The sequence below is a fragment of the Podarcis tiliguerta genome, assembly GCF_965153285.1.
Source record: "Podarcis tiliguerta genome assembly, chromosome: 4".
In the NCBI taxonomy this organism is placed as follows: Eukaryota; Metazoa; Chordata; class Lepidosauria; order Squamata; family Lacertidae; genus Podarcis; species Podarcis tiliguerta.
The window spans coordinates 18,361,520-18,389,356 of NC_139537.1; the positions used below are offsets into that span (position 1 = coordinate 18,361,520).

At 44.8% G+C, this 27,837-nt stretch overlaps 1 protein-coding gene across 2 annotated transcripts in view; it reads left to right on the forward strand.

Annotated features, from left to right (window-relative positions):
- ARHGAP42 (Rho GTPase activating protein 42) overlaps positions 1-27,837 on the forward strand; it is a 175,392-nt gene that overhangs the window by 44,700 nt on the left and 102,855 nt on the right. For both annotated transcript variants that reach the window (XR_014510183.1, XM_083436294.1), the window contains exon 3: positions 23,550-23,611. Coding sequence is in view for 1 of the 2 variants with exons in the window: in XM_083436294.1 (XP_083292420.1) it covers positions 23,550-23,611 (62 nt within the window). In the remaining variant the exon portion in view is untranslated. The remainder of the gene's footprint in view (positions 1-23,549; positions 23,612-27,837) is intronic.

A 27,837-nucleotide genomic window follows, 5' to 3' on the forward strand; every position in this document is an offset into this window, starting at 1 on the left:
ATCATAGTAGTTCGCTGGAATCAAGGTTCATAAATCAAGTCAAGTAAGAACTGAATCTGCAAGTTCCGGTCTTGGCAGTAGAACTTTTTCTTCTTTTTTTTTTTAAATAATTTTTATTAATTTACAACAGAATAAAACAAACAAAACATACATTATTTTCACATTTCACATTTTGATTCCTTAGTCTTTGATTTTTGGACTTCCTTCAGCTTTTCCGTAAATCTTTCATAGCCATTATTAGTTTCCGCATTTCTTTTTTTAACCATTGTCATTGTCCAAATTTTCCCCTCACCTTCCTTTTGACAATGTCTCTCATATATTCACAGTGCTCTTTTAAAACCTTCTAGCGTTATTTGGCCATCACTTATGTTCTCCAGATACTTAACAAACTTTCCCCAGTTTTCTGTAAACTTTTGGTCTCTTAAGTATCTAATCTTTCCAGTCATTTTATCCAGTTCAGCATAGTCTAACAACTTAGACCTCCAATCTTCCATTGTCGGTATTTCTTGTTGTTTCCATCTTTGTGCCAGTAGTACTCTTGCTGCTGTCATTGCGTATTGGAAAAATTTACTGTCTTTTCTCTTAATGTCCTTTCCCAAAATACCTAGCAGAAAGATCTCTGGTTTCTTTGTGAATGTGTATTTCAGAATCTTCTTCAACTCATTATATATCATTTCCCAGAAATCTTTCACTCTCTTACATTCCCACCACATATGGTAAAAGGAACCCTCTTTTTCTTTACATTTCCAACACTTATTACAAGTCTTATACATTTTTGCCAATTTTGCCGGTGTAATATACCACCTATAAAACATTTTCATCACATTCTCTTTCAGTGCCATACAAGCAGTAAATTTTAAATTCTCTTTCCATAGTTTTTCCCACTCTTCCAACTGTAAGTTGTAACCAAAATCTCTGGCCCAGTGAATCATAACCGATTTTACTTCTTCATCTTTTAAATTCCATTCTAGCAACAAATTATACATTTTTGACAGAGTTTTACCCTCCTTGTTTACAATTTCTGTCTGGAATGTTGAATCTTTGTCTACATAGCCCCATTCTCTTACATCTTTCCTAAACATTTCATTTACCTGATAATAGTGCAACCAATCATATACATACTTTTTGACTTGTTCATATGGTTTCACTTTCCATTTTCCTCCTTCTTTCACTAATAGTTGATTGTATGTTGCCCAATCACCTCTCATATTGGTTCTCTTAACACTCATAACCTCTAATGGTGATAACCAGTGTGGTACTTTAGGTTCCAGTAGGTTTTTATACCTATCCCAGACTTCAATTAATGGCCCCCGGAAGATGTGGTCACCAAAACCTTTATGCACTTTTTTCTTATCTTTCCACAGGTATGCGTGCCAGCCAAATCTATTGTCATATCCTTCTAAATCTAACAGTTCCTTGTTCTCTAGTTTTATCCATTCTTTCAACCAGCAAAGACATGACGCCTCATAATATAACTTCAAGTCAGGCAGGGCAAAGCCTCCTCTTTGTCTTATATCTGTCAAAAGTTTAAATTGTATTCTCGGCTTTTTGCCCTGCCATATATATCTTGAAATCGTTCTTTGCCATTCTTTAAATAGACTAATCCCCTTAATTATGGGGATAGTCTGGAACAGAAACAGCATTCTTGGCAGCACGTTCATTTTAGTTATGGAAATTCTTCCCCAGAATGAGAATTTCATTCTTCCCCACACTTCCAGGTCCTTCTTAATTGCATTCCACACTGGTACATAGTTATTTTGGAATAAGTCAATATTTTTTGGAGTTAACCATATTCCCAAATATTTCACCTTTTTAACTGCCTCTATCTCAATTTGCTGTTGCATTGTTTCGATTGCACTTTGATCCATATTTTTAACAATCATTTTAGTTTTTTTCTTGTTTAACTTGAAGCCTGCCACTTCTCCAAACTTGTCCATTTCCTCTATAACTTCTTTGGCCGTCGTTGTTGGCTCTTCTATTGTTACTACCAGGTCATCTGCAAACGCTTTAATTTTGTATTCATTTTGTCCTATCGTTACCCCTTTTATATTTTCATTTTGTCTTATAGAATTCAGAAGGACTTCTAACACCGTTATAAATAGTAATGGTGAAAGTGGACATCCCTGTCTTGTTCCTTTAGAGATTTTCAATTCTTCCGTAATAACATTATTTATTATCAGTTTTGCTCTCTGTTCTGTATAAATTAGAGTAGTAGAACTTTTTCTTTTCCTTTGGGGAAGGGCTGCAGCTCAGGGGCAGACGTTGCATGCAGAACGCCCCTCCCTGGTGCAACCCCCAGAATCTCTAGGTACAATTGGGAGAGACCCCAGTCCAAAACACTAGAGAACCACTTCCTGTCAGTATAGATAAAAAACCAAGCTTGATGGACTTAATGACATAGCATAAGGCAGCTTCCGATGTTCAAATGGAAGCAAGGTCTCTCTTATCGCAAAAGGGCGAGCGACTTAGGTGGCACTAATGTGTGCAAATATTTGCCAGTGTGTAAACTCACAGCTATTTAAGTCATATAATGGCTCCTGTCTTTGTCCTTCGTGCTTGCACAAATATTCCTCAGGGTTACTAGCCAGAGGAAATATCTTGTTCCTTTCTCCTCTGTTTCCCCCGCCACTCCCTAAGAGCGAAGGTAGGTGTACTTTTAGCGCATGGCGGAAGTGGCTTCAATAGCTTCTTAGCTTTTGAGCACCTTTAAGTATGTTAGAGCTAATAGATTAAAAAACCTCTCCTCTTGGGTAATGTGCATTTTTTCCTGTCCGTAATGGGTCCTTTGAAGTGTGCTAAGGACTCTTGCCTTGCCTAGATGGAGGGCAGAGTGCAGCCGTTGCCCACGTGGGTGGAAAAAAGATCCCTCACTTAAAAGTTGGGGAAAGGTTCGTTTCATTAATGAAAACAAAACAAAATGGTAACAAACTATTTTTGAAGTTTGTGTCTGGAGTGTGGAAGTAGAAGGTGGATTTGAAGAGTATTACAGCTGCAGTGGTGGCAATTTTGATAGTCACAAGAGGACTGTGGTGGAAGGTAAAGGTAAAGGGACCTCTGACCATTAGGTCCAGTCATGGACGACTCTGGGGTTGCGGCGCTCATCTCGCTTTATTGGCCAAGGGAGCCGACGTACAGCTTCCAGGTCATGTGACCAGCATGACTCAGCTGCTTCTGGCGAACTAGAGCAGCACACGGAAATGCCGTTTACCTTCCCACTTCGACGTGCTTCCCAGTTTGACGTGCTTTCGAACTGCTAGGTTGGCAGGAGCAGGGACCGAGCAACGGGAGCTCACCCCGTGGCGGGGATCCGAACCGCCGACCTTTTGATCGGCAAGTCCTAGGCTCTGTGGTTTAACCCACAGCGCCACCCGTGTCCCTTGTGGTGGAAGGTAGATGGGGTTAACTGAGTAGGAATGGGTTTAGGAGATTATTAGTTCACCCCAGACTTCAGATCATTGTGAAATGGTTTCCACTGATCCTCAGGCACTTTTGTTTATTAATCCTGGGTGAAACAGGATTGAAAACCTACCACGATACTTACCTAGTTCTCTTAGCCCAGTAAGGCTGCGACAAAGCCATTTCATAGAGTTCCCATATGTTCTCACCTCCAAAAAGTAATACCAAAAGCCTTAAACTGTAAATTACAAGGTGTTGAATAGCTTACCTAAAAAGCCCACAGCCACCTACGGTTCACAGAGCCGGGAGAATGTGTCTTCCTGGTTGGGCTGCATAATGAAGCAGAATTCCTCCTCTATGATGTGGTGGAGGAAATTAGTAAGGGATCACTGAGCGTTGGCAGTCACGGAATCAGATCGTTTTTGATCTGCCGTCATCAGCAGAAGCATAGATTGCTGGCTCATGATTAACTGTGGTCGATGACTCCTTGGCCTCGGGGGTTTGTCTGTGTTGTCCTCTAGTGCTACATGTGTTTCGCTGAATGTTAATAGATAACATGTTTTGTGAACCCATTAGGTCATGCACTGGTAGCTTCCCACCCCCTCAGGTGTGCATGGGAAATGCATGGTGAGGGAGGAGAAGGATCTCATGCTTTTCCAAAGTCACAGAATGACTCCCTCCTCCCCATCCCTCCCCTGACAAGCTGAAGACCTTGGAGAAGAAGAAGAGGAGTTTGGATTTGATACCCTGCTTTATCACTACCCAAAGGAGTCTCAAAGCGGCTAACATTCTCCTTTCCCTTCCTCCCCCACAACAAACACTCTGTGAGGTGAGTGGGGCTGAGAGACTTCAGAGAAGTGTGACTGGCCCAAGGTCACCCAGCAGCTGCATGTGGAGGAGCAGAGACGCGAACCCAGTTCACCAGATTACGAGTCCACCGCTCTTAACCACTACACCACACTGGCTCTCATGGAGTGTGTTCATGCTTTCTTTCAATTTATGGTGGAAGACCATGTGGCTTAACTGGAAGGGTAATAATATTAATAATAATAAATTTTATTTATACCCCCCCCCAGCCAGAACTGGGCTCAGGGCAGCTAACACCAGTAAAATTACAGTAAAAACATAATGGGGCGGGGAACCAATTTAAAATACAGGTTAAAATGTAATTTAAAATGCAGCCTCATTTTAAAAGTAGCCCGTGGATCAAAACTGTAATGGGAGGGAAACATAAGGGTCAGACTGAGTCCAACCAAAGGCCAGGCGGAACAGCTCTGTCTTGCAGGCCCTGCGGAAAGATGTCAAGTCCCGCACTGCCCTAGTCTCTTGTGACAGAGCGTTCCACCAAGTCGGGGCCAGTACTGAAAAGGCCCTGGCCCTAGTTGAGACCAATCTAACCACCTTGTGACTTGGGACCTCCAAAATGTTGTCATTTGTGGACCTTAAGGTCCTCCCCAGGGCGTACCAGGAGAGGTGGTCCCGTAGGTATGTGGGTCTTAGGCCGTTAGAAACATTTTGGTGAAGAGTTTGTAGGACAGGCATTGTCTATCCCTAAGTGTGGGTGCTTGCACATGAGTGACCCCAAAACTTTCAGGTCTAGGAGCATGGGGCCCTTACCCTTGCCCCTGTTATCTGATTTGAGTGAAACACTTGAAATAAAGGTGTCCTTCTCAATATTTTGTGCATCACAATATTTGACTGAATTCAGCTGACTAGTTCACTGCTGCTTGGGACTGATCTATTGACCAGACTTCCAAACCTTCATTTCTGCCAACTTTCCAGCTAGTAAGTTTGCTTAGTGTGAGGACTTTGGCTGTGGGAAAATATGTCGAAAATTCTTCAGGTTTTTTCCCCCTCCGGAGTTCAAGAATATTTTGGGCAGGTGTTTTTGAAAGCAAGAAGCTATTTAACGAGACACAAGTTTTGCTTTGTTTTTCAAAACCCTTCCACTGCTTTTTATTGCTTCACCCACACGCAGCCACCCACATGTAAAGATTATACAGCTGCAGTTATTGAGATGTCAGGTGTGTTTTCGCCTCATTTAAAAATGTGCATATGCCTTACGGACTCCAAGAGGATAGCAGAAATTGTTTCTCCATTCTGTGTGCTTTTCGTGCTAAGGGGTATGGGTTTTGTTTGCAGACTAATATTAGCATACATACCAGAAGGTTGGGGTGGGGAGGGGAGATGGTTAGAGCATTGGACATGGCCTGGAGAGTGTTGGGCTCAAAGCTTGGCTGCTCAACCTTGAAGCTTGCTGGGTGGTCTTACACAAGCCACTCGTTTCTGTCTAATCCACATCTGAGTTGTGCTGAGGATACAAGCTGATGACATGCTGAACTCTTGCATCGGAAAGGAAGAGGAAAGGCCAGCGCCAGCTCCAGATTTTCTTAGAAACATGGAATCATAGTGTTGGAAGGGACCATGAAGATTATCATAGGCCAACCCCCTGCAATGCAGGAATCTTTTGCCCAATATGAGACTCGAACCCACAACCTTGAGATTAAGAGTCTCATGCTCTACCAAGTGAGTTAAAGGCATTTTTGAAGGGTCCTCAGGCATGTCAGCTTCCAGGAACCACACTCCCCTCTGCAGAGACCACCATGATCACCATTGCGTTCTTCTCATTGCTGTCTCTTGCCTGTTTCCCAGCCATTGAGCAATCTATACGTGGCATCTTAATGGAACTTTCTTTGCCTACTGAATTGAACTACTTTGCCCAGAGAGCCAGTGTGGTGTAGTGGTTAAGAGCGGTAGTCTCATAATCTGGGGAACCGGGTTCGCGTCTCCGCTCCTCCACATGCAGCTGCTGGGTGACCTTTGGCTAGTCACACTTCTCCGAAGTCTCTCAGCCCCACTCACCTCACAGAGTGTTTGTTGTGGGGGAGGAAGGGAAAGGAGATTGTTAGCCGCTTTGAGACTCCTTTGGGTAGGGATAAAGTGGAATATCAAATCCAAACTCTTCTTCTTCTTCTACCATTGGCTGGGCCAGAACAAGAGGTGATTGCTGAAGAAGAGGAGAAGGTCCAGGGAGCTTTGTCGGTTTGGGTGTGGCCCCTTGACAAGATGCTCAAGTGTGCTGTGCATTGACACATGTGAAAAACCATGTGAAAACCCAACCAATTGGATCTGTTGTGCTGGATGCCACCATAACTGTATGTGCAGAAGGCTCTAGGTCTAAGAATGTCTTCTATCTGAAACATTGGAGAGCTCCTGCCAGTCAGTGTAGACAATACTGAATTAAATAGACTAAATAGATGTAATCATCATCATCATCTGCATATGGCACCTATCTGAGTGGGTTGCCCCAGCAACTCTGGGCGACTTCCAGCAAAATATTAGAAACACAATAAAACATCAAACATTAAAAACTTCCCTGTACAAGGCTGCCTTCAGATGTCTCCTAAAAGTCAGATAGTTGTTCATTTCCTTGACATCTGATGGGAGGGTGTTCCACAGGGCAGGCGCCACTGCCGAGAAGCCCCTCTGCCAGGTTCCCTGTAACTTTACTTCTCGCAGTGAGGAATTGCCAGAAGGCCCTTGGAGCTGGACCTCAGTGTCAGGGCAGAACGATGGGGGTGGAGAGTATAAAGCAGCTTACGGCATCAATTTTAGACTTAACTCTTGACTGTATTCATCCTAGCTGCACAGCTTAATTTATGCGGGCTCTATGTAAGCTCATGAAATAATGCGTTTTTGAAAGCAAACAAAATTCCCACCCTTCTGCCATTGATGAGGTAGTGTTCATGCCCACCTGTGCTATCCTTTCCTTGCTTTGCCCAGTTCCTCACTCATCACCTGAAAGAGCAAAGTACCTTCACCTGAGCTCATCATCTAAAAGAGCAAAGTACCTTCAAATGCCGTAAGGAGAGAGGACAAAATTGAGTGGCACAGCTCGCCAATGATCCTGTGCATTATGTGCCAGACAAAGCCAGAGGAGCAATGAGCCTCTGTGCCCATCAACTCTTTTCTAGCTCTATGGATCTCTTGAGCGTTGGGGTTGTGTTGGTCACATGCTTACCCAGTTCCTGGCTCCAAGGTTTTTGCCCTTTGTTAACATTTTTCCTCAGGCGGGATGGATTCCTCACAACCACATCCAAACCCATTAATTTCTTTAGTACGTCTTGTCTTCTCAACCTTGACCACTGACGAAACCAATAAGTAATTCAGTAAAAAAAAGAGACCGTGTGTAAATTTATTGGGAAAGAAACCAAGTTAATAATTTAGTTTTTAAGAGTTTCAAACTGATTTACAGTACCCATTGTTAAACTTCTCTTGGCATAGATGTATGTGTGGTGGATCAGTATAATCCATCTTCTGAGAGATGGATTATACTGAATTGGGCAGTTCCTTGGCTCTTCAACTTGAAGTGAAAAGTTCACATTCCAGGCTAGGTGCAAATTGGTTCAAAATGTGGAAGATTTATCAAGTGTTCACATGATTAAGGAAAGGGACTTGGAAGCAACCATGTCAGCAATTCAAGATGATATATCGATTGGTTAGAATAAACCCCCTTGAGACAAGCATCTTGCCTCACTCCAGTCAAATACACACAGGTATTATTTATGAGTTTCTAGATAGCGGATGGACCAAAATATGGCCTTGGAGTACAGTGGTACCTCGGGTGAAGAACTTAATTCGTTCCGGAGGTCCTTTCTTAACCTGAACCTGTTCTTAACCTGAGGTACCACTTTTGCTATTGGGGCCTCCTACTGCCACCAGAGCACGATTCCTGTTCTCATCCTGAAGCAAAGTTCTTAACCCGAGGTTCTATTTCTGGGTTAGTGGAGTCTTTAACTTGAAGTGTCTGTAACCTGAAGCATCTGTAACCCGAGGTACCACTGTACTTAATTCTGTGGCAAAAGTTTGCTTCGCTTTTGAAGGGATTAACCTAAATTCATTGCCTGCACAAGAAGCCACTGTGATCCCCGTGCAAAGTGGCCTCAATTTTCTGAAGGGTCGATGACATTAAAGTATAATGAAGTAGCAATCATATGAAATCTCAAACAACTTCCCTGTTCTGTGTTTAAACATTGATTTACACATTGCTCTTTAGTCCAGTTCTTTTTAGCTACCATAATCCAGAGCTTGCTGGATCAGGCCAATGGCCCATCTACTCCAGAATCCTGTTCTCATGGTGGCCAACCAGATGCCTGAGGAAAACCTAAAACCAGGACCTGTGCACCAGAGCTCTCTCCCCACCTGTGGTTTCCAGCAATTGGTGTTCAGAAACATTACTACCTTTGCCTGGGGAAACAGAGCCTAGCTGTCATGAATGGCAGCCATTTATCCTCCATTAATTTGCCTAATCCTCTTTTTCAAGCCATCCAAGTTGGCAACCATCACTTCCTCCTGTTTCTTTATAAAGTGTGGAACTTCCCTTGTCTTTATTTACAACTAGACCTAGTTTTTGCCCAGCTGCTTCTGGTATTTTTGGGTGCATCTGAATCCTTGAGACAATCCTTCTCAGCTTGGATTTCCCCTGAATTCTTCAGAAGTGGAGACATTGTCCTGTGAGCCAGATTTCAGGGAGAATTTGGATTCACATGTTCAGAAGTGGTTCAGATGGAGCTGGGGTGGCAGCTCACTGTTCGAAATGAGCCAGGATCTGGGGATCTTCACCATCTGGGGATCATTGGATCTGGACTGTTTTCACACACTAACACCCCATCCTGTAGAATTCTATCCATTATATTTTATCTGCACAATCAGAGTGAATTTCAGGAATCAAATTGCTTTTTCTGTGCAGCCTGAGCAAGAGCAGTCACCATGAAGAAAAAGAGGTAGAAACAGGCCAATATCTATATGGACTGTCCCTGGATCAAGTGACTTTTCTTTAAATTCTTAACCTAGCTCAAGGTTGTTATTTGAACTAGCCAGATGTTTAACTGAGAATCAATCACAATCAGTTCATCACTTGGAAAATGAAAATTGCTAGCCATCTTGCCCTAAAATGGCAACTAGACATTCTGCTTGGGCTACTGTAACCATGGTTTAAGGAGACATTTGGTGCCTAGCTTATATATCTGAGTTCTAACACTGATACGTGTGCAGACGTTTTGGACTACGTCTCCCATCAGCCCTAGACTGAGGGCAGTCTAATAAAACATCTGGAGGGCATCAGGTTTGGTGAAGGCTGATAAAAAGCGACTGCGATTGTAATTGTAGTTTCCTTGCAATGTCATGCATTTGCAGGGTTTGGACACGTCCAGTGGGATGTTTGGTTTATCTCAAAACTCTTTTTAAAACACCCTGCAGTCTCTGAAGGGCTTTGAGAATTTGCATCCAGTTCGCATGGGGAATATGGAGTTAGCTATACTCAGAATCCAAGCCAGCGTTCTCCGCAAACTGTTTCTCTAATGGTAGTAGGTTTCTGAATCCTACTGTCATTACAACATCCTTGTAGCCCTCCTGGGGTGATCTCATACTTCAAACTGGCTCCAGATCTAACCTCCTTAGCAAAGTTTTCATGTTATGAATACCGGACCCTATCTGCCAAACTTTGTGGGGCCTGGTGGTTGATTTGGATGAAGAGCTTGATAAAATACAGCTTATTACTATATCAGGAATGAGCATCATACCCATGCCTTTGCCCATACCTAATTTTGTACACCAGTTGCAGACTTGTATCATGTTTACTTTGAAATAGAATTTCCAGGAATGTCGATACTGGGAAGCTGTGGCTTCATTTGAGCCCTAAACCGCAGTATGAAACCAGAAAGCATTTCAAGTAGAAATGCAAAATTTGGGGGTTTGGTCTTGGTGGTTTATGTGATTTTAAATGCTTGCCTTGATGGAATATAGAGGAGACATGGAGTTTTGTGTGTGTGAATTATTATTATTATTATTATTATTATTATTATATTATTATTATTATTATTATTATTATTATTATTATTATTGCTGAAGCTTGACTCAAGGGCTGAAAAAGTTATCCCACCCCTGACCAGCTACATGACCTTGCCTGTTTCAGAGTCTGCGGCAGGAGGGTTTGTCATCTACCCTGAAGCAAGGGCTTCCCCATTTATTTTATTGTTGGGGCTACCTCTCCACATACAGTATTACCCTAATTGGTAATAAACAAATAAAACACAAGCTCAGGTAGCAATTAATGAGGCAAGCTCTTTTTCTCTCTTCACCTATATCATTATTAACATAAAAAGGTGGGGATTTGTATTTCATGGGTTTGACACCTGAGGATGTTGTTGTTGTTGTTTAGTCATTTAGTCATGTCCGACTCTTTGTGACCCCATGGACCAGAGCACGCCAGGCACTTCTGTCTTCCACTGCCTCCCACAGTTTGGTCAGGCTCATGTTTGTAGCTTCGAGAACACTGTCCAACCATCTCGTCCTCTGTCGTCCCCTTCTCCTGGTGCCCTCCATCTTTCCCAGGATACTGGTCCTTAAGTCTCAGGAAGGGCGGCTGAGGGAGTCTGGCTGTGGTACTGCCTCTGCCTTGGATTTGCCTCACAGAGGGAAACTTGACTTCTCTGTTAAATCTGCTTCTATGCACATTTGAGTCAGGGGCTTAAGCAAGATTCAGTGGGGCACAAGACCTGTGCCCATGCTTTCCTTAGATATAAGCAGAATCAGAAGGATTACTGATACTTTCCTGACAAATGGGGTTAGGCCTGAAGTGCAACCCATCATTTTTGTTCTCTTCATTTAAAAACCTGTTTAGGAAGAACACTCGAAGAGCGCTTAAAATAATAATAAAAAAGAACATCTGTCTGTTTCTGGAAACAAAGCCCTGTACATATTAATATCCTTAAAATATTTTTCAACTGGATGATGTCTTCGGTAATATTTTATAAATAATCCAAGTGAAGGGAGTAGAGCTCAAGAGAATTTATTAAATCATAACAAAAAAAACCCCTTACTTTGGGTTTTAAGCTTCCATTAGTATTAGTCAATGAGAACCACTTTTTTCCGCTTCTTGAAACAAATGGGTTTCCTTTCCGTAAAAGAGTACAAAGATTTTAAGTGCTCCAGACAATACGTACTGTTTTTCAGGCTCTTTCTGGATTTGGGAAGGCTCCAGAGAAAACAGCTGCAAACCTGTTTTGGCTTTGGGGAAAGAAACCGCCAGACAGAAAAAACAGTTGCATATTCACCCTGTTGTATATGTTAAAAGTTGGTTTCAGACGTTGTTCCTATTATAGCACAAAATGTGGTGTTGCATTCGATTTGCAAAACAGCATTGATATAGAAAACAGACTGCAGAGGTATGCAAGATAACTTCAAATGTGCCACAGAGTGTAACATCTATGAGTTTTTTGTTTGCATTTCTATATTCTGCATTTGATTTGTGTTCTGAAACCTCGATAACTCCTTGCGGAATGTGCAGGAAAAGGTTTCCACTTACATGAACAAGTCCCAGTGAGTTTCTGTCTCGTGTGCTCTGCCTCTCCCTTTCCTCTTCTTTGTCAGGAAGCATATGTTGTTGTTGTTGTTGTTTAGTCGTTTAGTCGTGCCCATGACCCCATGGACCAGAGCTCGCCAGGCACTCCTGTCTTCCACTGCCTCCCAGTTTGGTCAAACTCACGTTAGTAGCTTCGAGAACACTGTCCAACAATCTCGTCCTCTGTCGTCCCCTTCTCCTTGTGCCCTCCATCTTTCCCAACATCAGGGTCTTTTCCAGGGAGGCTTCTCTTCTCTTCTCATGAGGTGGCCAAAGTATTGGAGCCTCAGCTTCACTATTTGTCCTTCCAGTGAGCACTCAGGGCTGATTTCCTTAAGAATGGAGAGGTTTGATCTTCTTGCAGTCCATGGGACTCTCAAGAGTCTCCTCCAGCACCAGAATTCAAAAGCATCAATTCTTCGGCGATCAGCCTTCTTTATGGCCCAGCTCTCACTTCCATACATCACTACTGGGAAAACCATAGTCTTTGTTGGCAAGGTGATGTCTCTGCTTTTTAAGATGCTGTCTAGGTTTGCCATTGCTTTTCTCCCAAGAAGAAGGCTTTTAATTTCGTGACACCATCTGCAGTGATCATGGAGCCCAAGAAAGTAAAATCTGTCCATCTTGGGTGCCCTGCTCGGCATAGTTCATAGCTTCTCTGAGTTATTCAACCCCCTTCGCCACTGCAAGGCAGTGATCCATGAAGGGGCAGCAAGCATATGCTTTGCCTCAAACCACTGTTGTGGTGATGGTTGTTATGGTTTTCATTTATTACCTGCCCTTCATCCTAAGGTCTCGGGGCAGGTTGCAAGCATTTGAATTACAATGACAAAAAATGCAACCACATGCACTCACAAAAATTTGCCTCTAATAAAAAGTAACAAAATTCACACACTTGCTTCTATTTGGATTTCGGATATTCCGGCGTTAGAAATGTTCAAGGCCACTTTCTGAAAAGAACCCCCCTCGCCCAATGTCATGGGATGCATCTTCTCAGAAACTGGTTTGTTTAAACCGTGTGAATGGCCTGAGGGCCACATAGGACTTTCAGTGGCCTTCTGTGTCACCAAGATGGGCTGCCTCTGTCTGCATCCCTTCAGCATATGGAGAAAGAGAGAATGAGAGTGTTAGCCCAGGCCTTTACCCGCTGCCTGAGGGACATATTTAAACCCTACACAAATCCAGAGTGGAGTTCCTAAGATGGTTGGATGGCGCCTTGTATTCCTCCTTCTGACAGCTCCTGCAGCCAGGCTGGTGCTAAACACATTGCTCTGCTTTCTGTTGGACCACGCCATTGAGGCCGAGAGGGGGCCTTGTCTTCTGGGCAGCCCAGGACCTCCAAATACACTGCCCAGGCTTGTGCCCCGCAGAGGTCACTTGGGTTCTGCTAACATACAGCACAAACAACACGGGAGCCAGCAGTTATGACCTGTCGGTCTGTGCAGCCACAGCAGGCGCTGTGATTCTCCAGCAGTTTGATTTCATCCCTGGAAGCACACTCCACTGAGACAGACAGGTGTCAACAACCCAGGCCCTGTCCACTGCTGGCCCCTTAGTGGAAGAGCAACTGCTCAGCCCTTGTACAATCTGCTTTGATTTGTTTTTAATATTGTGTTTTAATGTTGTAATGCACCCTGGGACTTTAGGGTGAAAGGTGGGTAAATAATAATAACAGTATCTAGGGACAGGGAACATCAGACCCAGGGACCAAATGCAGACTTCCCATCCTTTCTTTCTGACCCTTGGTTTTCTCCCCAGGGAACACCATTCATTCCCTGATTCTCCACTTTCATAGAGTTGCACGGGATCCTGAGGCTTATGTACTTCAACACCTTGCAATGCTGGAATCTCAACCTCAAGCCATCCAACCTCTGCTTAAAAACCTTCAAGGAAGGAGAGTCCACAACCTCCCGAGGGAGACAGTTGCGTGGCGAGTTCCCCCCCCCCCCATGGAAATAAAGACACATGGCACAATTATTAAGGTTAATGGGCTAAATAAGGCCACAACTTTATTGGTTACAGGTGATGAGCGGTATTGGCTTAGGCATTGGTCCTAACCGACTATATCCGGACTATGTCCTCTTGAAGTCCGGGAAGGGTTGACCACCAGTAGGGGGAGTCCTGCTGATGCACATCAACTAGGAACTCCCCCAGGGTCACCGCTCGGGGGCATGCCTTAGGCCCTCACCTCCATAGGCCTCGGACAGGGCCACGCCCCCGCCCCCCGGAATCCTTTATCCGACTACTCTTCAATATGTGGGGCAGGTGATGGCGCTTCCTCTCCTCTTCCATCTACATAACAATACCAATACCAATGCCTAACCACCAATAAGGAGAAAGTTGTGATGATTTGCTACGAGGTAAGTGAAAACCAAGTGGCTGGTGCCAATTTGCCAGGTGGAAAAATTCCTACCAGGCCCCTCAACGGCAACCAACCGAGGTCCATAGCAAGGTCAAGGAATGAAAACCTTAAAGGGTGGTAGGGTGGGAAACAGGAGCAGCTGGAGGCGGCAAAAGAGGGAGATCCCCAGCCACGCCTCTGTTAAGTAGGGCAGGCCACGCCCCAGAGCCAGCCGATTGGCTGGCCAGGGATTCCCCCAATCACACGGGGGCTGGGAGCGTGAAGCCTGCAACCCCACCTCCTCAGCAGGGCGGAAGTGGCTTTCCACTGTCAAACAGCTCTTACTGTCAGAAAGTTTTTCCATGTGTTTAGTCAGAATCTCCCTTCTTGTAACTCGAAGCCATTGGTTTGAGTCCTTTCCTCCGGGCAGGAGAAAACAAAGCTGCTCCACCTTCCATATGACAGCCCTTGAGATATTTGAAGTTGACATCATTTCTCTTCTCGGTCTCCTTCCCAGGCTAAACATACCCATCTCCCTAAACTGGTCCTCATAAAGCTTGATGACCCTTGATCATCTTGGTTGCTCTCCTTTGCACACGTTGTCCAGCTTGTCAACATCCTTTTTAAAATTGTGGTGCCCAGAATTGGACACCTTCTTGTTTTACTTGCTGTAATTTATTCCTGAACCATATCTTCCTTGCCTGTGTTTAGTAGTGTGTACGTAGAAAACTCTGTTTTTTCGTGTGGCTGGACTGTAGCTACTGTACAAAGATCACATCTGTTGCCTCACCCACCACAGGCATGTGGGCCTCAGAAGTTGGCCCACCAGGGAACAAAGCGAGCCCTTTGGCTGGAAAAGGATTCCTACCCCTATTATAGTGAGGACAAACCAGTTCCTGAAGATTGGGCTAAACATAAATCCCACCACGTGTTTTTTTAAAATCACTATTATTATGGCTCTTGTAATTAAGATTATGATTATTAGATTTAAATGCCTTTTTGAAGAATACTGCAGGTGTGGCTGAGTCGATCACTCAGTCGGTGCTGTTACCAGGCTCAGCCGTCCACTTGTATAACATCTGTCAACTGGAGAACATTTGCCAGCTCCAGGGGCGGGGGAGAATGTGAAAAGAAGCTAGTCCATGCCTTGCCATATACTTTGTTGACAAATCAAGCCCTTTTTTATTCATCCAAATGCACAAAACTGTGAAAACAATACTAACAAGGGTTTCAGGGTAGTTCACATGTGCCGTATTTTTCGCCCTACAGGACGCACCGGCCCATAGGACGCACCTAGTTTTTTTTTTGGGGGGGGGGAATCAAGGAAAAAAAATTTATTTCCCCCCCAGGTTTGCGCAGCCATCCCCAAGCTAGAAGAAGTGCTCCGTCTCCCTCTTCTGCCTTCAGGGACAGCCTCTCTAGCCTCCGGGGGGGGGGCAGCGGCTTGCCCTGCTGTCCTCCGAGCTTGTGGGGCTGTCGGGGGGGGGAGAAGCAAGCTTGCTTCTCTCCTCCCCTCCCCCCGCCAGCCTCCAGATCAGGTCGGGGAATAGCAGGGTGGCGGCGCTGCGCCGCCCCGCTGTCTCCTGAGCTTTTGGGCTGCAGGCTGCTGCCCGCAAGCCTTGCGAGCCCGCGGGACCTCCCGCCGGGCTTGCAAGACTTGCGGATAGCTTCCTGAAGCCTGGAGAGTGAGAGGGGTCGGTGCGCACCGACCCCTCTCACTCTCCAGGCTTCAGCGAAAGCCTGCATTTCCCCCATAGGACGCAAGCACATTTCCCCTTCATTTAAATTTTTTCTATATATATCTTTGGAACATGCTTGTGGGATAGGTTGAGCTGAGAGGTAGGGATTGGTTGCTCGGAATCATCTTCCCGGTGTCCTCTCTAGACATGCCGAGCTACACTTTATTTATTTTTATTTATTTTGGGGGATTTTTTTTAAAAAAACTATTTTATTTTGACAAAGTAATAATCATAAATAAATAAGAATAAAAATGTGCACCCCACCACCGAGAACATTCCATTTTAACTACCCAACCTCCCAAAATTTCAACACTTTTTGCGATGGTGTGACCCCTTTCCGTTTTAACAGTACAAATTCTACAAGCGCCCACCACATCTCCTCAGAATCATTTCTCCTGCATTTATCATTTCCCTGTCTTACCATGATGGCACATACTAATATATCATTAATAGCTCTATCCCACACCTCTTTATACCGAGCTGCACTTTAGGTCCCAACTTCATCTGCCTTGGTTTTCAAACGCCTTTGGAGTCAAATGTTTTGGCTCCTGAACAGTCAAAAACTGGAAGTGATTGTTTCTGTTTTTGAATGTTCTTTGGAACCTGAACATCTGACGTGACTTCTCTGGCTTCTGATTGGCGGCAGGAGCTTCCTGCCGCCAATTAGTAGCCATGACTTGGATTCCGAATGTTTTGGAAGTTGAACGGACTTCTGGAATAGATTCAGTTCAACTTCCGAGGTACCACTGTATTGTTCTTAGTAAAGGTAAAGGACCCCTGACCATTAGGTCCATTCACGGCCGACTCTGGGGTTGTGGCACTCATCTCACTTTAGTGGCCAAGGGAACTGGCGTACAGCTTAGTCATGTGGCCAGCATGACTAAGCCACTTCTGGTGAACCAGAGCAGCGCACGGAAATGCCATTTACCTTCCCGCTGGAGCGGTACCTATTTATCTACTTGCACTTTGACATGCTTTCAAACTGCTAGGTTGGCAGGAGCAGAGACCGAGCAATGGGGAGCTCACCCCGTCGCAGGGATTTGAACCGCCACCCTTCTGATCGGCAAGCCCTAGGCTCTGTGGTTTAACCCACAGAGCCACCCTTAGGGTACAGCAAAGACTGGTCCTCATGTCTCCAGCATGGATTGCCCAGGTTGGATTGGAAAGCTTGAGAAGTAGGCCAAGGCACATGGTGAATGCATCCGCAGGATTGACCAAGGCTCCCCAAGATTGATCAACCTGTCTGATGTCTTGCTTAGGAATGTGTTCGTGAACTTTGAAAAGTTGTGACTCAGAAATAAATGTGTAGAGGTGGGAAGAGGGAGAGAGCGAGAGCAAACATTCATTGCTCCAACCTTCCTAGATGACGTGAAGTCTGTGTCACCAAATAAATGGCAACTAGAAGCTGGTGGCAACGCCCACAAGTAAAAGTGCAACTTGCATGACGAGTACCAAATCATGCTGTGGTTAAAACCGACTTGTTTCCACAGAGATATAATCTGGAAGCATTTTGTCTAGCTGACTTTACAAGAAACTCAACTGTTTTACAAAGTACTTCCCTGAATATGAATGAAAATGCAAACAATATGTTCCTTACCATCTTTACCGCAAATGCGTATGGCGCCTGCCAGTTGAAAATATTAAAAGTTGGTCCAGCGTGAATTGTATATCTGAGCTAATGTCAGATTTACTAGTGCTGATAATGATGATGATGATAATGCTGGTGCTGTCTGTAATTTTGCGACGCGTGATTTATTAGACCATACTTTATGTTTACCATTCGCACATTGGTTAAGGATTCAACATTGGTGGAGTTTAAAGTTCAGAATTACAGAAGTGGGGATAAGTTGTGGAAACTGGCCGGGGGCCTGAGGGGGCAGGTTGTTATCAAAAAAGGGTGTATTTTTGCATGCTTGGTGGACCTGGGGGTTTCCACATAGGCAAGCTGAGGGTCTCGATTGACATACCACCAAAGCATCCATTGTAGTAAGCAGTCTGAAACTTAACACATACGGACCTGACTTAAGCTGCTGGGAACATTTGAACACCCGAGTCTAACAGGCACTCCTTTCCCTAATGGTTCCTCGATAACATTTAGATGCAGTGTTCCTGCGTAAAATGCAAAATAATGGCTGGTAAAGAATTAATGGTTATGCTTGCAAAGTATAAGAGGAGCTGTTTTCTAAATCACCAGTGTTGCAACACAATGTAGAAGTTCATGCAAGTTCGGTGTGTCTGTCTGTCTGTCTCTTTCTCTCTCTCATTCCTCCGCCCCCGTTTTGGAAAGCAAAAAAACCAGCCTGTCCAAATATTTACTGCATACATTTCAGAAACATTTCCTCCCCATTTCTGTTTTCTGACTTACCATTTTATCTTGTTTTCATTTACCACCAATTTTTCCCCTTTCTGTGATCATCAGACTCCCACATCATAGCATTTGTTCCATATTTTATTCGGAAATTAAATGTTGTTCCCAAAGAGGCTTCCCAGAAATACGTTGAGCTCCTGTAATGTTTATTTTCCTGATAAAAACTGCCTTTGTTCCCTTGACCCTTTCCATACCAGAGTGGATGGATTTTTTAAATATCAAGAGGACTTGAATCGTGGTTCTTCAACTGGTGGGTCAAGACGCCTGATGTGCCTTGACCTCAGCTGGATCACACCAATCGCACCACCATGATCTCCCTTTTCCCTGTGCTTGATTTTCTTCCAAAATATCATAAAAGGCAGAGATAAATGAGGGTCAGATAGGAACGTTGACAGAGCCCCTTTATTTATAGCAGATGTAAAATACTTTGTGAAATCTCATCGTCTCATCCATGCAGAACAAGGTGCCCTTTCCAAAATGCCCTCTTCTGTATAACTACAAAAGCACAGGAGACCTGCCCTCTTATATATGGTATCCTTGAAGACAGGAGGAGAAATGGGGGCAGAAAAAGTAAATTCTAAGAGGTTCTAATATTGTAGCTCCGGATTGAATGTGGGTCCTGGGTCTAACCAAGCTAGAAGACTCTGGACCAAAATTTTTGATTTTAAATTGCCAATAAAAGAAGCAGTTCAAATAAATCTGCTGGTTTTCCATTTTGAAATTCATGTTTCCTCAATACGTGAGCATGTTAATTGGTTGGTATTACAAGAATAGCAGGGACGCGGGTGGCATCGTGGGTTAAACCACAGAGCCTAGGACTTGCCCATCAGAAGGTTGGCTGTTCAAATCCCCGCAACGGGGTGAGCTCCCATTGCTCGGTCCCAGCTCCTGCCAACCTAGCAGTTTGAAAGCACATCAAAGTGCAAGTGGATAAATAGGTACCGCTCCGACGGGAAGGTAAACGGTGTTTCCGTGCACTGCTCTGGTTCGCCAGAAGTGGCTTAGTGGTGCTGGCCACATGACCCGAAAGCTGTACGCCGGCTCCCTAAGCCAATAAAGTGAGATGAGCGCCGCAACCCCAGAGTCATCCGCGACTGGACCTAATGCTCAGGGGTCCCTTTACCTTTACCTTACAAGAATAGCATATTGGTTTGTGGCTGAATTGAGACGTTGCATGACGGAGCAGTATTATGAAAACCCTTTGACTGTGCAGCCACACTATTTAAAGGCCTCTTTGGTCTTATCAAATGTCTGTGTAGACCAGCACCTTGTTTTGCCCAGCAGCCAAGCAGATACACCTGGGAAGAATGTTAGCAGAAAATGAAGACAGGAGACCTCTCCTGTACTTGTTCCCCAGTGACTTGTATTCAGAGGTGTGCTTCCAGTCCTGGTGGCAGATTATACTCATTATGACTAGTAGCCACTGATAGCTTCCTTCCTATATGAAATGGTCTAACCCCACTTTTAAAGCAGCACCAGGTAGTTGCCACCAGCAAATTCCATAACTAGTTTTACTATCCGCTGTTTTCAGAAGTACTTTCTGTTGCTGGACCCACCACTGAGCTTCATCTGACCCCAAATTCTTGTATTAATAAGAGAAGGGAACGGCCTCTCTATTTCTCCACTTCTCTTAAATTTCCTTTCTCCTCCTCCCAAACATTCTAACCTTCCCTAACGGGGCGTTGTTCCGGTTTCTTTTTATGCTGCAGGATTACCATACTTTTCCGGGTATAACACGCCCCCGTGTATAAGACGACCCCTATTTTTGGGGACTCCCAATTAAGGAAATGGGGGGGAATTGCCCAGAGTTGTTGAGCTTTCTTTGAAAATCACCTGCCCAATTGCCGCAGCAGCAGCCAGTCGCCAGCAGGCCTTGCCGCAGCCAGCAATCACCCGCCCAAATGCCGCTGACAATCTCCTGCTCGCGGCTGCCATGAATCGCACGTCCCCCCTATGCACTATCCGTATATAAGATGACCCCCAATTTTAAACCTTTATTTTTAATAATAAAAAAAGCTCGTCTTATACACCGAAAAGTACGGTATATCAGTTATGGGATAAGAGGCAGCTTTCTGTTTGGTTCTTTCTCTTCTTATAGTGCAACACTAAGGAAAACCCACTTACAGTGGTGCCCCGCAAGACGAATGCCTCGCAAGACAGAAAACCCGCAAGACGAAAGGGTTTTCCGTTTTCAGAGGCGCTTCGCAAGACGAATTTCCCTGTGGGCTTGCTTCGCAAGACGAAAATGACGAAAATTTTTGAGGTTTTTTTCCCGCTCCCCAACCCCTTTTTCTGAAGCGCTAAGCTGCTAATAGCCTTTTAGCAGCTAAACCACTAATCCCTTAAGCCTTTAATAGCCTTTAATAGCCCTTAAACTGCCAATAGCGCTAATAGCGCTAATCCGCTAATGGGCTTGCTTCGCAAGACGAAAAAACCGCAAGACAAAAAGACTCGCGGAACGGAATCTTTTCATCTTGCGAGGCACCACTGTATTTTTAAATCATGCTGCAATCCCATGGATTTGCAAGTTAGGAGCCTATTAAGCTCCTTTATAGAATGACGGAATGGTAGAGTTGGAAGGGACCACAAGGGTTATGTAGTCCAGGAATCTGCAGGAATGCAGGAATCTTTTGCCCAACGTGGGGCTCGAACCCACGGCCCGGAAATGAAGAGTCTCATGCTCTACCTATTGAGCCATCTCGGTTCTACATAGAGAAGTCAGACCATTGGTCCATCTGATTTAATATAGCCTACTGACAGAAGCTCTCTCTCAAGATTTCGGACAGTTGTTCCCAGCCCTACCTGCAAATGCCAGTGATTGAACCTTGGAGCTTTTCGCACACAGAACATGTGAGATGCTGCCCTTTCCCAAATATCAAAGTGGTCCTTACACCTAGAATCTGGCTTTAGCAAGTATCCAGAACCTGAGGCAAATGCTAACGGACTCTTCAAGCCATCTATCTCATGGGTTTGTGCATGCGCTAGAATTTAGTATACACCACCACCTGTGTACAGGGTGCCGGTCCAAGAACAGATATGGCATAGGCAAACTCGGCCCTCCATATGTTTTTGGGACTACAACTCCCATCATCCCTGACCACTGGTCCTGTTAGCTAGGAATGATGGGAGTTGTAGTCCCAAAACATCTGGAGGGCCAAGTTTGCCTATGCCTGGATATAGAGGAAGGCGGAATGATAGGCAGGGTAAGAATGTAATTATTTTGACTGCACATACTTGGACATAGTTATACAACTCCAATCAGCCATAGCAAGCATGGCCATTGGTCAGGGATGAGGGAATTGTGGTTCAGAAATATCTGGAGGTCCAGCTTTTTCATTGCTTGCTGTTTTTACGCTTGTTCATTTCGCTCTTACGCTTTCTTTTTTTCTTTAAATTTCCCATGAAACCTCTTTTTTCCCTGACAGTCTGCTGTTTGTATTTCTACTTTAATTGACCTAGGGAAACGGACATGCCATTCCTATCCTGACCCCCCTAATTTTCCTGCAGTGTCTTATTTTGTCTAATTTATGTTGTGTGCCAATGGGCTGGAATTGCCCTCTGTTTTTGTTTCGCTAGGGTGACTAGTAGATTTTAGGCACTCTCAGACTAACAACAGGCTCTTGAAACAACAAAAGCAAGGCAAAGTGCTTAATCGAGATACTTAATCAACCTTGGGTTTATGTGTCATTCTGTTATGCGCGTTGTTTTCCATCCTTCGTGCTCGACTCCTGCGGGTTGCCAGCCTACCACCGAATGGAATGTGGCCTTATCCTTCAGTGCTCAGAAGAGAGCACCTCTTGATTAGAAAAACAGATGATTGCGCACTTCAGAGAATGAATATAAATGATATTTTCTTGGCCAGAATATATCCACCGAGGAGACGGAAACCGCCTTGTTCTCCTTAGATGCTATTTCTTTGCAGTAATCAAATAAATTCAGGCAGGAGGATTTGGCAGGGAGTCTTCTCTCGCTTGGTACCATTTTTGCTGGTGCTCATATCACTTGAGTTACGTATCGGAAGAAAGCTGAAAATGGTACCTATCCTAGGGAGTTGTTCACCTCCCTACCACTGCATGGATGGCAGATATTCTGTACTATAGTCGTTATCAACCTGGTGTCCTCCTTATGCTCGGGACAACAACTCCCATCAGTTCCAGCCATGAGCATGTTAGCCGGGATTGATGGGAGCTAGATAGCTCAGTTGCTTAGAGCATGGTCATTTGAACCAACATTTCAAAATCCATCCCGATTTACAGTGCTACCTCAGGTTACATATGCTTCAGGTTACATACGCTTCAGGTTACAGACTCCGCTAACCCAGAAATAATGCTTCAGGTTAAGAACTTTGCTTCAGCATGAGAACAGCTTCGGTGGCGCAGTAGCAGCAGGAGGTCCCATTAGCTAAAGTGGTGCTTCAGGTTAAGAACAGTTTCAGGTTAAGAACGGACCTCCGGAACAAATTAAGTACTTAACCTGAGGTACCACTGTATATTCTGTCTCCTCTCTTTAATAAAAAATATCCTAATCAGCAAAAAGGAGATCTAATTTGCAGAGCTTCTATCGTGCTCAGTTGCTTAGAGCATGGCACTGATAATGGCAAGGTTGCAGGTTTGATCCCTGTATGAGACAGCTGCCTATTCCTGCATTGCAGAGGGTTGGACTAGATGATCCTCAGGGTCCCTTCAAACCCTACAATTATACCATTCTATGATTCTGTTTTTTAAAAAAACATCTGTAGCATACTAGGTTGGGCAAGGCTGCTGTAACAAGTAGCTGTTCCCCTGCTCTAAACCACGCAGGCAAGGACCAAGAATGCCTGCCTTTCACACAAGAAGAAATGTAGGCTTAAAATTTGAATTCTCCCTACAGGGAAACTGTGGCTTTTTTTGTTTTTGCTTTTTTATGGCATTCCCAGGGCAAGACTTAACATGTAGACCATTTCCAAAGAACGTCTCCTCGCACTGTACGGAGGACAATCTTATCCTCCCGAAACAGGTTTTCGAAGTGTTGAGCATTTGACTTTTGATTTCTGGGGCTCTTCCCAGAGGCTTCTATTTGTGATGGATTCGCTCCTTTTTGCAGAGGCCGGGGCCTTGCACTGCAGATTAAGAAATGGTTCTTGAGGATAGTCCTGCGTGACAAATCTAAGCCAGTTTCACTGCTGCCGTTCCCCTACCTCAAGGGGGAACCTTAAGAATTCATAAGCGCCACTTACTCCTTGCGTGAAGACCAGCAATGACTTTGCAAAATAAAATTAATTCATTCTGCCTTGTTGTTTCCAACCCCTGCCCTCTTCTCTCATAGCCCAGTCACTGAAGGAGTTTGCCCGGTTATTGATTGCGGTAGAAGAGGAGAGGAGACGCCTGGTAAGTCTGTTCTTTCAGTGTTTTTCTTCTCCTGGAAAAGCTCCTGTTTTTCATTCATGTTTATGGAAATCTCAGCACGCAAGAATCTGGGTTGTTGTTGTTTTCACTGCTTCCTGACAAACCCCAGATGAATGCATTATTGGGAGTTCTGCATATTTTGCAACGTTGACCTTAGCATGCCTTCTACCATAGTGGGGGCCCTTGAATGCCAAAGTGTGGTCTGTTCATCCCTGATTCATACAGGAGATGGTTGTTGAGCTGCTATTTAGGACATGGCCCGTGACACAACAAACTTGCAAAAGCAAGCAGGCCTAGGTTTGGTTTGAGCCTGGACAGAACACCACTCGCTTCCTCTGGGGAAGGCAGGCTTAAAAATGCACTAAATAAAATATTGAACTGAAGAGAACTTGCTTACAACAGCCACTTCATTAATATTCTACTAGAGTATGAAGGTATCTCTAAAGGTAGGCTTTGGGGAAAGTTGCGCCCTAAACACTAAATACAAAATAAAACAAAATGTACATTTCAAGACTTAAATTCAAGTTCTCTTTCAAATTCCAGACTTTTAGATTTCTTTTCTTTTCTGAAATGATGCTCAGCTGCAGCTTAGGGCGCAGAATTATGTAGCTGCTTGTCTTCTTACAAAATGGCTCAGTTGGTTAGCACCTGGAGCGGATAAGGCCAAGGTTGCAGGTTTGATTCCCGTATGGGACAGCCGCCTATTCCTGCATTGCAAGGGATTGGACTAGATAAAGCTCAGGGCCCCTTCCAACTCTACGATTCTATGATTCTGAGATTCTTCCTCCTGGTGCTAGTGCCACTGCCTACACCGGGAATTTGTGTGGCTAGTGTTCCGTCTTCAGACCACATCCTGTTTTCTAGACTTCAACCATAAGTGTGCATCCTTGCTGAAGATTACTTCTGGGAAAGGGAATGGGTGACAGGTGATGTGCCAGATTCTCAACCTAACTTTTCCAAGTGGCTTCCTAATCAGTCTCATAATCTTAAGCCAAGAAAGAGTATTCTCTATAAGATTGAATAACAATATACGAATTAAGACTTTGAGATTAGACCACTGAAGAAGCCCAGAAAACTACCGTATTTTTTGTCCCATAGGACGCACCTAGTTTTTTTGGGGGGAAATAAAGGAAAAAATGTTTTCCTTTATTTTCCCCCCAAAACCAGGTCGGGGAAACCAAACCAGGTCGGGGAACAGCGGTATGGCGGCGCTCTGCCTCCCCGCTGTCCCCCGGGCTTGTGGGGCTGGCCGATGTCTGCCCGAAGTGCGGGGCGCTCTGCTTCAGTGCACCCCGCGCTCCATGCACAAGGCTGCTGTCCGCAGCCTAGGGAGCGCTGCGAGAACTCCTGCAGGACTCCCCAGGCTGCGGATATCTGCCCGGTGCGCGGGGCGCTCTGTTTCAGGGCACCCCGCGCGCCGGGCGACAGGCTGCTATCTGCAGCCTAGGGAGCCCTGCGGGAACTTCCGCGGGATCCCCAAGCTTGCTGATAGCTTCCTGAAGCCTGGGGAGTGCGCACCGACCCCTCTCGCTCTCCAAGCTTCAGCTAAAGCCTGTATTCGCCCCATAGGATGCACACAGATTTCCCCTTCATTTTTGGAGGGGGAAAAGTGAGTCCTATAGGGCGAAAAATACGGTATATTGGGAGTATGCTACCTGCAAGCTTGGACTACTGCAATGCGCTCTACGTGGGGCTACCTTTGAAGGGGACCCAGAAACTACAACTAATCCAGAATGCGGCAGCTAGACTGGTGACTGGGGGCGGCCGCTGAGACCACATAACACCGGTCTTGAAATACCTACATTGGGTCCCAGTACATTTCTGAGCACAATTCAAAGTGTTGGTGTTTAAAGCCCTAAACGGCCTCAGCCCAGTATACCTGAAGGAGCGTCTCCACCCACATCGTTCTGCCCGGACGCTGAGGTCCAGCACCAAGGGCTTTCTGGCGGTTCCCTCATTGCGAGAAGCAAAGCTACAGGGAACCAGGCAGAGGGCCTTCTTGGTAGTGGCGCCTGCCCTGTGGAACGCCCTCCCATCAGATGTCAAAGCGATAAACAACTACCTGACATTCAGAAGACAACTTCAGGGAAGTTTTTAATGTGTGACATTTTAGTGTATTTCTGGTCTCTGTGGAAGCCGCCCAGCGTGGCTGGGGAAACCCAGCCAGATGGGCAGGGTACAAATAATCTATTATTATTATTATTATTATTATTATTATTATTATTATTATTATTATTATTATTAAAAGGGCCCCATTAGGGGCGAACAGCGGCCTCTTGATTACTTGGACTGCCAGGGTGAAACAGATGCAAAAAGCCAGCACCCTGTCAACAACTTCATTAACATCTATCTACAATTTCACTAGCATCTCTCAGTATTGTGAATAACACCGAATTTACCTTTTGTTGGTATCTTCATGAACTTATCTAAAAGACTGAGTTAAGCATTTGAAAAATCTATTGAAACCAGACATTATAAGTTCATCTTAGGTTGGGTAGGTTCAGTATCAGCTACAGTGACTGACGGCTCTTGAGGCTTTCAGGCAGGGATTTATCCCAGCGCTTATGTCAGGATGCTGGGGATTGAATCTGTAACCTTTGGCATGCAAAGCACCTACTCTAATACTCAGTTTCAGCTCTTCCCTAGTGAACCACATCTCTTCCAGCTGCTGCCGCTTCCACTGTCGTCATATTCTTCTGTTGGGTTGTCAGCAGGGGGCGGGGACGACATTCTATTCATCACACTTTTATCCCACCCTTTCCCCAAAGTGCGGATGTCAGCATGCCAAATTCTCCTTCTGCCACCCAGTTTTATTTTTGAAATAGTAGCTGAGCCAAGTTCTTAGTGGTTCAGACTAGCACCCTTTCATAGGCCAGATTTGGCCCAAGGGCCTCCAGTTGCTAACCTGCCATGTATGTATCATAGGTAAAAGGTAAAGGACCCCTAGACGGTTAAGTCTAGTCAAAGGAGACTGTGTGGTTGTGGCGCTCATCTCTCTTTCAGGCCAAGGGAGCTGGCGTTTGTCCACAGACAGCTTTCCAGGTCATGTGGCCAGCATGACTAAACCGCTTCTAGCACAACAGAACACTGTGACGGAAACCAGAGTGCTTGAAATGCTGTTTACCTTCCCGCCACAGCGGTACTTGCAGTGGCATGCTTTCGAACTGCTAGGTTGGCAGGAGCTGGGACAGAGCAACGGGAACTCACTGCATTGCAGGGATTTGAACCGCCGACCTTCTGATTTACAAGCTCAAGAGGCTCAGTGATTTAGACCACAGCACCACCCATGTCCCTATGCATCATAACTAGTTGTGTGATAAAGATTTCTTTTGTTCAAGCAGCCCACTTATAGTACTAAAACCTGGCAGCCGCTGGTCACCATTCCTCTGTTGCTTCTGAAGTCTATTACAAGCTAAAGTTTAACAGGAAAGCTTTCAAGCAAGGGAGTAATTATTTTCAAAGTCCAGGAAGAACATTAAAGTCTGCAAGCTATATACATATATAGTGAACTATCAGGCTCCTTAAATATCCAGCATTCTTTCAGCTCATAGTTTTCCTTTTACGGTAATGGCATTGAAACGTGAAATTTTAAATGGGGAATCTATTAACCTTAGCGAGGTGCTTGCAGTGACCTTTTAAGTGAGAGCACATTTTAACTTTGACTTGTATGAAGAAAATATAATAAAAAGTCTTATCTCCAATATAAAGCCATCAGAACACCAAAGCAAAAGTTCAGATCGTCTTCTCCACCCCCCCAACTTCTTTGTCAAGGATGCTTGTTAGCTTGCAGGGAAGGGAAAATGCAAACTACGCTTCTTGCGATGGTGATCACTGTTAGCTCAGCATTCTCCTGCGAAATCCAGGATGTATTTTCACAATTCGCCCACTTGTTATGCTTCAATCCCGTGAGCCAGGTTGGACTGAAAGTCCAAAAGTTACCTGGTAAGCTTTGTGAGAATTGGAAATCGCATCTCTGTACCCTGACACCCTAACAACTGTACAACGCTGGCTCTCTGTTGTATGTGTCAGAGATGTATAATGAATTTAGGTCTGGATACAATTCTTCAGGGACATGAGTGGTGCTGTGGGTTAAACCACAGAGCCTAGGACTTGCTGATCAGAAGGTCAACGGTTCGAATCCCCGCGACGGGGTGAGCTCCCATTGCTCGGTCCCAGCTCCTGCCAACCTAGCAGTTCGAAAGCACGTC